Here is a 10,967-nt window from a genome sequence, read left to right as displayed (position 1 = left end):
GGTGACAATCTTCCGAACAAACAAACAAACAAACAAAAAAAGAAATAAAATAAAAGGAAGAAAGATATTTAGCAGATGAGTTTTGCCTATAACGAGCTTTTCTAGTACTATCAGCACAGACCCACTGCTGACAAATTTGAATAGTGCAAACTAGTTAGGGGCAGTGGGAATGTGCTGAAAAGATCCATTAAGGTCTGACAACATTTTTTTTTTGTAAGACCCTCAGAGTTTCTGTTCGCTGGAGTCTTCCCGCCTGCCCCCAGGAGCTCTGGATTTACCCAGGGGATGAGGAAAAGAAGGGGCACTTGTACGTTTGACGTAGACGCTCCCCTTCCCCCAGAGCTGCCCCACCTCTCCTTCAATCAATCCATCGCACCCAGGCTGGGAGGAAGGCGAGTTCTTCGCTGAGGTTCCAGGCTGCAAGACGGAGTTAAGGTCAAAAGGTGGAGAACAACGTAGGGTCCGATGTCCTAGCTCAGGAGACTGGTAATTGTCCCATTGCTTGGCAATCCCTTTTCTCAAGTGCCCAAGACCAGTGGAAGAACGTGGGTTTGCCAAACTGGAGTGATTTGCAGTGGGTAAGAAAGAATGGGTACCGGATTTGCGACCCTCTCTTCCCCACACACACTTCCATCTCCCAGATTAGGCCTGGAAAACAACTGCCAAGTTCAAACGCGCCTCCTGAAGTTGGCTACGACACAGGTAATACTGGCTACAGCCCCTTTCTGCAAGCTGAGTTTCAGCCTTTGGAAATCTTGGAAGGAAAGAGACGGCACGAGGAGCAGGAGTGTGCTTTTCACATGAGAAGTGCAGCACTGAGCCGACAGCAGCTGGCGGAGCAGATGTGGCAATGATGTCCTCTAAAGAAGCAGGTGGCTTTCACCTCCTCCCCAAGCACCAGTCCTTCCCCATCACTCCACCACTTGTGTCTTTTCAGGCTGGGTTTGGATCCAGCTGAGGTGTCGGGGCTTCATATGATGGCTATAGAGAGAAGAGCATCCTAAGAGCCCAGCAGATGAAAAGCAGGTGAGGAATCTCAGCTACAGGACTTCTTCTTAACCTCCCCATCCGGGTGAAGCAGACCACGCAGGCACTGCCTCCACGTCCCGCTTCCCCAGCTGCGTCACATCCAGTCCTGCCTCCGTGGGCACGGCCAGATTCCTCTGCACGGTGCAGAGAGGAGTCCTCAGCAGAGGGGCCTCCCCCCGCCGAGGTCTTGGCCAAGGATGCTCGACAGTCTCTAGTGCCTCAGCCCGGCGGCCTACGCACGCGTCAACACACGCTCGCACTCACGGCAGGGAGGAGACTGGCAGGCATCTGGTGTGAACGCTCTCCTCCGCTCTGCTTCGCTTGGAGCATGTGTGGCACGGCCCAGGGCGGCAGGCAGCCCCCCACCTTCGCTCCTCCCGATGCCAGGGCTTGGTGAGAGACGTACCGTCTTCCAAAGCACCTCTCGGCATTGCCCAGCGGCAGGAAATGCTTCTCGGAAGCCTTGTGCTCATTGCTCTAACAGTATCAAGGTTGCTGAAAGCCACATTCCCCTGGCTGAGAGGAGTTGGCTGCTGGTTTGTTCAGGGTGAGGGGGGAGCTTAGCCCTTGTCCTGGGTAAGAGGAACTCCCTTTTCATTCATGCTCTTTAAAAAACAAACAGAAAAAGAGACGCAGAGGAGACAGGTATCAGTACCGGACGGGCAGCAACACGACGGGGCAGAAGCAGAAAGCCCCGCTGTGCTGCCAAGCTGGCCCTGCTCACTGCAACCTCTCAGGCTCCGCCGAGATCAGCGGAGACACAGGAGCCTCAGGTTTCCCCTCTGCCTGGTCCAGACCGAACCGGCCCCTCGACCCTGGCCTCTGGCTCCTAAATGTTTCCGGCCAGGGCTGGACCTTCTGGGCACAGGTACAGGCCAGGGGAGGGATGGAGGAGAAATGGAAGTATCACACCACCAGTCCCTAGACACTGGTGTTCCAGTACAAGGCTGCTTTACAGCAAGGCCGTAAACCTCTTCGCAACCTCTCCTCTTGGGTGTAAGATTCCTCCTAAACCCTGGGCTTCAACCTGCAGTCACCTTCGTATTTCATCAGGAGGCTCCAGTAGGGCCAGCACTGCCGGGGGAACATTGTCCCATCCAAGTCTCAGGGTTAACGGAGACAAATCTACGGCCCGTCTCTGCCCGGCTTCCGCAGCAGGTCTGGCACGTGTCTGCACACACGTGTGGAAGGGCACCTCGGGCGCCTCTGGGCCTACCCACGACCCTGTCTGGGCCTACAGAAGTCCTTGGAGGTGGGATCAGGACGTGACACTGGCTAGTCAGGGATGCAGCAAAGCCAGTGGAGCATTCTGGCTCTGTTGCCTACGCGGTGCCCTGGCTCCCCCAAGTTAACTGTAGCGCAGACTGTCTGCACAGCACCCAGCACCACGAGCTCAGTGGGGTTAGGGTAGTGCTAGCAGCATACGCACCGTTCCTTTTGGGGTGTTGCCATCAGCCTGCAGGTTGAGAAACGGGTTAGTCTGTGCTGTAAGGACGGGTGGGATGCCTGTCCCCGAAGCCAGGAGGCTGTTCCCTGGAGCGCTGAGCGGTGGGGTGGCCTGGGGAGCCATGAGGGCATTGCTAGGGTTGAGCTGCTGGGGGGAGAGGGAGGCCAGGAGGGAGCTGCTGCTGGGGGGCGGCTGAGGGGCCGAGGTCATCAGGGCGCTGGTGCTGGAGTGCAGGGGCGCGGAGGTGGCTGCCAGGAGGCTGCTCATGGACAGCTGGGACGAGCTCGTCATCTGCAGCCGCTGCAGCTCCCTCTTCTGCTGGATCTGCTGCATCATCTGGAACACCAGGGCCTGCTGCTCCTGCAGAGAAGGGCAAGGAAGAGCCATCAGAGGAGGGACAAAGCGCTCAGGAAGAGGTGACGCTGAATACAAAGGAGCCAGGAGCCACACAGGCACACTCCATCCCAGGCAATGCTGCTGGGGACAGGGAGAAAGTCCCCTTGATCACATCTCTACAGGTAGTGACAGGAACAGTCTGTCTCCTGTTCGTTAACAGCCTGTGCTTATGACCTTTCCAACCCCACTGCTTCCTGCAGCGTCGGATTAGCCAACCCTCCCTAAGACACGTGCAGGCACCCAAATCTACGCAGCTCTTCCCAATCAATTGCCCCACGGATTCTAAGTCTGTGGCATTCACTATTATGAATTTCTAGATTGGCTGCAAATTTCCTTTCCCCAGCCCATCCCACTTCACAGCTCAGCCCAGACCCGCAGGGTGAGGCTGGGTGAGCCGGACCCGGAGGGACGAGGGCCACGGCTCACCTGCACCCAGAGGGACGCCCTCGAATCCAACCCAACTGCGGGAATCACTATAGCAACCATCGACCGATGCGGCAGGCTGAGAGCTGACATTGTTCCCGTACCCACAGGGATGCAGCTGATGACACGGTGACATCAGCTGCTGGAAAGAGAAGCCCTTTGAAATTTGCTTTTCCTGGGTTATAAATAGCCTGACCCAGAAATCTATCCAAAGCAACGGGCCAAGTTCACGGGAGATCTAAATGAGCACAGCTTCATTGACGGGAACTGTGAGCACTGCCGTGCAACTCCACCGCAGGGGAGGGACACGCAGAGGTTTCTGCAGGGCAAGTGAACGCGGTTCGGACACACTCGGGGGTTTGTTTACCATCTACCCATGCAGCCCTTCCCACAGCAGCCTGCGACGGGGCTGCTGCTTTACCCAAGAGGATGCAGGCAGCGAGCCAAGCTCCTCAGAACAGCTGCCTGGTCCTTTTTCTGACCCTGAAGTCCTCAGCCACCTACGCTTTACGAGTCCCACTGGCATCTCCAGTTTGCCATGTCAACGCACCCCAGAACAGCCCACCTGCCTTAGGACTAAGCAACTTGGTGCTTTTATCTCTTTCTAAACTCAAAACAGCGTCCTCAAGCAAGTTCCTCTTCTCCTGTGGGCATCAGCACATCTGCAAGCCCAGAGACCAGCGTGCTCGTGGCAGCAGGGGCAGACCTGATTTGCATTTGAAGATGGCTGGAGGAGGGAACAGCACTCCTCATTTTGCAGTGGCTTAGCGTTACATTCTCACACCCTCAGCATGTGGGAAAATTAATATTTTTTCCTTTGTACGGAAAAAGTTCAAATCCCCATGTCCCTCCGTCCAGGAGGTGCTGCACCTTCCTGCCTAACGCTTTTCTCCTCACTCCACCCACCGCAGCCCGGAGCCAAGGCCAAGGCACACGAGTCTTGCCCCACAGGGCAGGGGATTCACATGAAGGAGGGAGCCCGAAGTGCTGCTCTCTGCTCTGAGGCGTTCCCATTAAACGGCTCATCAGATAAAAGGTGCCAGCAGGCACACTTACCGGATTAAGTGGCTGGGAAGTCAGGAGCTGCTGGAGCTGCTGGAGCTGTTGTTCGTGTTGGTGCAAGACGTGCCGCTGCTGCTCTGTCAGGGGACTCAGGCTGGGCACGCTGCAAGGGGAGCAGGGCAGGGAACGTCAGCGCAGCCCGTCTTGGTCCTGCACACACAGGACTTCCCTCCCTCCCTCCCGGTGCTAAGCTGCTGCTGGAGAGGGCAGGGCTGTCCCCGCGAGCTCCCCATCCTCACCTGCTCAGGCTGGTGGAGAGCTGCAGGGTCGGCGGCCCGCTCGCCTGCGTCAGCGCGCTCGGAGGCTGGGCGGCCTGAGCTCCGTTCAGATTCCCCAGGATCCCGTTGATGGGCATCTGCTGGCCTCCTGCCAGGGTCCCCATCAGGCCGTCCACCATGGGCACCGTGGAGAGGCTGTGGCTGGCCGAGCTGCCTCCCCCCAGCCCGCTGCCTGCCACCCTGGCCAGGCCATTCACCTGCTGCACCCCGGGCAGGGGTAGCGAGGCAGGACTCTGCTGCAGCATGGGCAGGGGTGGAGGAGTGCTGTGGAAGGACAGGGAGGAGCTGCTCCTGCTGGGGCAACCTGAATGAGGGTCCTGGGGGAGAAACGGACATAAGAGCATCGGACTGGGGCAGCTTGTGAAAGGTCAGCTCAGCTCCAAGGGTGCTTTGGGCAGGAGCCGGAGGTGGGAAGCGGGGCTGTGAGTGCAAGTGCAGGTGTATGCTCAGAGGGGTCCCAGAACTCAGGCATGCTTTGCTGGATCTCTAGAAGTGCAGCCAGAAGCATTCTCACCTCACGCTTGCAGCCTCAGCCACTCTACTCAGACTCTCAGTGCTGAGATGAACTGAAGAACGGGTACTCCAGAGATAGAAACCTGCTTTCTGGGCCTGGGCTACAAGGCTTTACGAGCTGGACATCAAGTCAGAGCGCTGGGCCTGCACTGCTCTGCTCCCTCCCCAGGTCCCTGCCCCAGCTGGCTGGCGGATGCGGTGGCCAGTGTACCTCAGAGGAAGTGGACAGCGAGTTCTCGATCCCAAAGCTGTTCTTGCACGGGGGGCTCTTGCTGATGCTCAGGGAATCGTTGTTGCAGACTGCACGGAGGAAAGAAGTGAGGACGCAGAGTCAGGGGTGGAGCCTGGCGTTGCCACAGCAATAGCAAGTGACAGTGCATACTGCCAGCAGCTACAGAGCGATAAATGGGTCAGATCCTCCCCACTGTGACCCCCTCCTCCTGCCCACCCCAGGGCACCACTGCGGAAGGGCGCAGGGCGATGCTTCCCGCCGGTCCCCTCACCGTTGGGAGGCAGGATGTACTGGGCCTGGCTGCCTGGGCCATTGCTGCTGGTCACCACGGGGAACGGGACGGAGAGCTGGACGTTGAGGAGCTGCAAACGCTCCTTCTTGGCCGTCAGCGTCATGATCTGCTCCTGGAGCCGCTGGTTCTCCTTCTGCAGCGAGTGCAGGGCTTTGAGCATTTCTACAACTGCAGGGAACAGAAAGGGGAAGGGGGACAGGGTTAGGGGAGAAATGGCGGACGGCAGAAAGAGAAGAAGGGGATCCACAGGAGATACCGCGATTAGACCACACCGAGGGAGGAGACTGCTCCCAGCTCACAGCCCCGCTGCCAGATACTCCCCCATGGCACAGACTGGGCTTTGTCCCCCACCCGGCTCCTTCGCCTGTGCGCAAACTCCGAGCGGGCTCCCACGCAAACATGCAGAAGGACCTCTCCTCCCGCAGCCCATGCCCCGAGTGACTCACTGTTCACGCCGGCTTCCCCGTTGCCCTGCTTCTCCAGGAGCTGCTCGATGTTCGGGGTGGCCTGGGGAACATTCTCCAGCTGCCCGCTGCTGCTGCAGGACACGGTCTGGTCGAAGAGGGTGGGCAGGCTGCTGATGGGGGACCTGGGGCAGGGGTGGCGAGAGGTCAGAGATGCTTCCGTCGCCTGCACCTGCACTCCCCACATCTCCTCTGCCTTGCGCTGCGAGCGGCTGCATCCCTCCCAGCTTCGGTCTCCTCCGGTCCCCTCGGTCCCGGCTCCTGTTGGGAGAGCCTCCTCCGCTCCCAACCCATCCCACTCCCAGCCCCGGGGTGGAGGGAAGGAGCTGCCTCTGCCTCCCCCAGGCTCTTCCCCGTCCCTCGCTGTGTCATCCCGCGCCTTCCCCGGGTACCGCGGGGATGCGGAGGTCCCCCCGGTGCCGGTGCCCCGGGGAGGGCTCCCGAAGGACACTCACATGGAGGAGAGACTCTCCTGCGGCGACGTCCCTCGGCACCCGAACCCGCAGTCCTCCAGGTCCGGCTCTGCGCGGGGAGAGGCGGGGAGAGGCGCGGCGTTCATAGGCGCCCAGCCCCGCCGGTGCCCGCCGCCCGGGGCCGATCCCCGCTAGGTGGCAGCACCGAGCAGCGCCGGGCACCGGCACCGCGCGCCCCCCGCATGCGCCGGGGGCGGGGCCGCGCGTCACTGCGTGTCACGGGGGGGGGGCGGGGGGGCGGTGTCACCCGGGGAAGGTCACCGAGGAGACAGCCCCCCCCCCCCCCCCCCCCCCCTTCCTACGGGCAGGGCCGCAAGGCCGAAGCAGCGGGGAGACGGCTCCGGTCCGGTCCCCCCCCGGTCTCGAGTTCCCCCACCCCGACACCGGAGGGATGGGCCGCAAGCAGCTTCTCCACCAGCTGTAAAGCCGTGGGGAGGGGGAGACAGAATCCCCGAATCCCAGCGTGGTGGGGGTTGCCAGGGCCCTCTGTGGGTCACCCAGCCCAGCCCCCTGCCCAAGCAGGGTCACCCAGAGCAGGCTGCACAGCACCGCGGCCAGGCGGGGCTGGAATATCTCCAGAGAAGGAGACTCCACAGCCTCCCTGGGCAGCCTGGGCAGCCTGGGCCAGGGCTCCGTCACCCTCAGAGGGAAGAAGTTCTTCCTCGGGTTCAGCTGGAGCTTCCTCAGCTTCAGTTTGTGCCCGTTGCCCCTTGTCCTGTCGCTGGGCACCACTGGGAAGAGTCTGGCCCCGTCCTCCTGACCCCCACCCTGCAGATATTTAGAGGCATTTCTAAGGTCCCCTCTCAGCCTTCTCTTCTCCAGGCTGAACAAGCCCAGCTCCCTCAGCCTCTCCTCGCAGGAGAGATGCTCCAGTCCCCTCATCATCCTCATAGCGCTCCGCTGGACACTCTCCAGTAGCTCCTCATCTTTCTTGAACTGGGGAGCCCAGAACTGGACAGAGTACTCCAGATGGGGTCTCACTGGGGCAGAGTAGAGGGGGAGGAGAACCTCCCTGGACCTGCTGCCCACACTCCTCCTAATGCATCCTAGGATCCCATTGGCCTTCTTGGCACCCAGGGCACGCTGCTGGCTCATGGTCACCCTGCCGTCCCCCAGCACTCCCAGTCCCTCTCCGCAGAGCTGCTCTCCAGCAGCTCAGCCCCAGCCTGTCCTGGTGCCTGGGGTTGTTCCTCCCCAGGTGCAGGACCCTGCCTTTGCCCTTGTTGAACCTCATCAGGTTCCTCTCTGCCCAACTCTGCAGCCTGTCCAGGTCTCGCTGAATGGCAGCACAGCCTTCTGGTGTATCCACCACTCCTCCCAGCTTTGTGTTATCAGCAAACTTGCTGAGGGTACACTCTAACTCTTCATCCAGGTCACTGATGAAGAAGTTAAACAAGGCTGGGCCCAGTACTGACCCCTGGGGGACACCACTGGTTACCGGCCTCCAAGTAGACTCAGCGCTGCTGATGACAACCCTCTGAGTGCTGCCATTCAGCCAGTTCTCAATCCACCTCACTGACCACTCATCCAGGCCACACTTCCTGAGACGCCTGCTTCGCTGAGCCAGCGGGGATGACTCCAAGCCCCCTCAGCTCTCCCAAGCGCTCCCGCAAGCCCCGCGCCACCAGGACCCGCTCCCAAAACCCAGCCGGGCTCCTCCGAAGCTTCCAGATGCTCAGCTCCTCTCGAGAGCGCTTAAATAAGCACTTCAGGGGTCTAGGAGCCCCCCCCATACCCCTCCCTCTGTCCCAGGGCGCTGGGACACCGCGGTGCTGGGGACGGAGCCGCTGTGGGTGCGCACGGGTGCGGGGTATCTCCCATCCAAAGAGTCACCAAGCAGCACAGTGTATCTGTCTGCCATTTGCTTTCCATCCCCAGAGCCCGCCAGCCCGTCAACACACGCTCCCCTGGTTCTGGGACGTGTCAGATGTTGTGACTCCAGCCTGCACCAGCTGGCCGCCTCACCCCTCCTCTTCTTCACACCAGAAGAGACGTTTCTGATGTGCAAGAATCCGGGAAGTCTCCTGCAGGGAACACTGTGATTTACAGTGTAACGCCCTGAGCAGGGCATTCCTTACTGAGAGCACTTTCTGCTGCTGAGAACGAGCGAACGCAGCTGTTGTTCGGCGGCTCTTACAGACAGGTACAAGCTGGACCCTCGCTCCTTCATCCCCGTGGGAATGCCTTCCTGCCCATCAGTTCTAACTGGTCCACCCTTCCGCGGAGAAGCCGCTGCCTTCTGGAGATGACCAGCAGTTGCGAGTCAACAGCAGTCACCCAGTATAAGACATCACGTGGAGACAACTCCTGATTTTGGGGATGCCTTGCCTGATTTCCTGATGCCTTGCGGTAAGGCATGAAATCTTCCGAAGTTCTCCAGCCCAGGATCAGCTACCAGAAGGCTGGGAACAGGCAGACTACAACAGTGCTTCTCTGTGTTGTTTCCAACCGAGGACCACCTCAACCCTCTGAAAGATATCCACAGCCTACCTTTGCAGCAACAGCTATAATCTGCAACCAAATATACATTCAGCTAAACTCTGACTGCACTGTCACATCGTTTGCTTGCAGCCCAGGGAGGTTGCTCGCATACATATATATACACACACACACATGCATGATTCTGGTTTTCTGAAACAGTACCAGGCTCCATATTCAATTATCTCCTGGCCAACACCACCCTGTTGTCTACAGAACAAGGAGATGACTGAGTTATCACACAGAGACAGCACTTCCCAAGGCAGCAAGTATCAAGAAGAGGCCTGAAGACAACTAGAGAAGATAAATACATTTGGCCTGTCATCATAAGGAAGCAAGATTCAGGACAAGCCGTGGGAGGAAGAACTAGACAGTAGCTAAGGGAGTGGGAAGATAAGAATCAGACTTTCTGTACTGCCAAAGGCACCCTGGTATCAACCTGCATCAGCAATAACAGATTCTCAGTTCCCCCATCCGTAAGACAGGGTAACACCATTTCCCCACATCACGTTAAAATTGTGAAGAGCTCAGATATTACTGCAATGAAAGCTACATCTCCATGGGACCTGTCTACACAGACAAAGCGAAGATCATCCGAGTTAAAGGCAAGGCAGGATTACTTAGAACTTTTAACGATTTGGGATTAAAGCAGTCACCGCGCTTTTAAGTGAAAATGGGCCCACACAGGAGGCTTAATGCATGTTAATTAATCCCCTTGGAAAAAAGGTGAATTTGGCTGAACAGCCTCTGGGTCACTACCTCCAGCAGGAGGAGATAGTGACGGACAAACCCTAAACGTGACAAAGCCCAGGAGCTGCTCTGAAGGCTGCCTGGAACTGGAAGACCCACGTCCTGAAGCTTCTGAGATCCCAGTCAAACAGAAAGAGCAATCTTGGAAATGGAAACTAAGGATCAGGCTTTTCTGAGCACTGTGTATGCTGCATTTTGCCTACATGATTCATTCATTAGTAGCCGCAGGGCTGGAACAGAACCCCGACTGCGGAGCCTCCGTGTTGTGCCTGAACCACAGGGCTATTCCTGCCAGTTGACTCGCTTCCCTCTCCTGTCAGCACCTTGCCAAAATACCAGCAAAGGGGAAGCGGCACTGGGTCATCTCTCGCTTGTCGATCGCCGTGAGGGAAGAATAACTCTCTGAATCATTCCATTCCTTCCTTAATTCCAGGTGACTGAATCGCTCCTGACTCACAGCTCCCGTGCAATGGCCCTGGCTCCCACTGGGGTCAGCTGCGCAGTCACCTTCCCGTCGCGCTCAAGCAGACACAAGCTGCCACGGGGACACACAGACAAAACGCTGCCAGCGGCACACGGAGAGACAGACAGGCACCTTCCACGGGCTTGCAAAGGTCATCAGTAAGCATACGTGTTCGTTCATGCTTCACATGCAGGCATGCACACTGGTTAAGGCAAATAAGGGCACACTGGTGTCAGATTATCCGGAGAACTCCGAGCCACCTCTAATGAGGGCTGTGTGTTTTAAAGTCCTTGTCACTCAGGGTGACACTGGGCAGAGGTTTACCTCCCAGGCGTTCAGCATCCAGCATGCTGAGCCACCAACCTTCCGGGCTAGGGGAGCACGAGACAGTTGCACCGCTAACTGCAACATCTGAAAATCAGGAGGGTGCTTTTGTTTAACTGCTAGTGCAAACAAAAAACCAGGCCCGCTCTGTTTTGGGAAAAAAAGGAATCTTACGATGCTTCAAGTTTCCTGCTTATTAACCAGGCAATTTTCCAAGAAAAATGAATTTGCCTCGGTGGGAAAAAATGAGCAGTTGTGAGTAATTCGGTGTTGGCACGTTCATGTTTGGAAGTTGAAAACAGTGGATTTTGCTGTATTCATGACAAAGCCAAAGGGGAAGGGC

At 58.1% G+C, this 10,967-nt stretch overlaps 1 protein-coding gene across 4 annotated transcripts in view; it reads right to left on the bottom strand.

Moving 5' to 3' along the window:
• Window positions 1-539: 539 nt before the first annotated feature.
• Window positions 540-10,967, bottom strand: part of MLLT6 (MLLT6, PHD finger containing) — a 45,401-nt gene continuing 34,973 nt past the window's right edge. For all 4 annotated transcript variants that reach the window (XM_075443322.1, XM_075443320.1, XM_075443324.1 and 1 more), the window contains 8 exons: window positions 6,592-6,658; window positions 6,119-6,261; window positions 5,652-5,840; window positions 5,360-5,448; window positions 4,597-4,952; window positions 4,352-4,460; window positions 2,459-2,836; window positions 540-1,634 (listed from right to left, as the gene is read on the bottom strand). In XM_075443322.1, the coding sequence (XP_075299437.1) occupies window positions 1,590-1,634; window positions 2,459-2,836; window positions 4,352-4,460; window positions 4,597-4,952; window positions 5,360-5,448; window positions 5,652-5,840; window positions 6,119-6,261; window positions 6,592-6,658 (1,376 nt within the window). In that variant the 3' untranslated portion in view covers window positions 540-1,589. The remainder of the gene's footprint in view (window positions 1,635-2,458; window positions 2,837-4,351; window positions 4,461-4,596; window positions 4,953-5,359; window positions 5,449-5,651; window positions 5,841-6,118; window positions 6,262-6,591; window positions 6,659-10,967) is intronic.

Source organism: Opisthocomus hoazin, chromosome 26 (genome assembly GCF_030867145.1).
Source record: "Opisthocomus hoazin isolate bOpiHoa1 chromosome 26, bOpiHoa1.hap1, whole genome shotgun sequence".
Lineage (NCBI taxonomy): Eukaryota > Metazoa > Chordata > Aves > Opisthocomiformes > Opisthocomidae > Opisthocomus > Opisthocomus hoazin.
The sequence above is the reverse complement of the archived record's forward strand: the minus strand, read 5'-3'. Positions and strand labels throughout refer to the sequence as shown.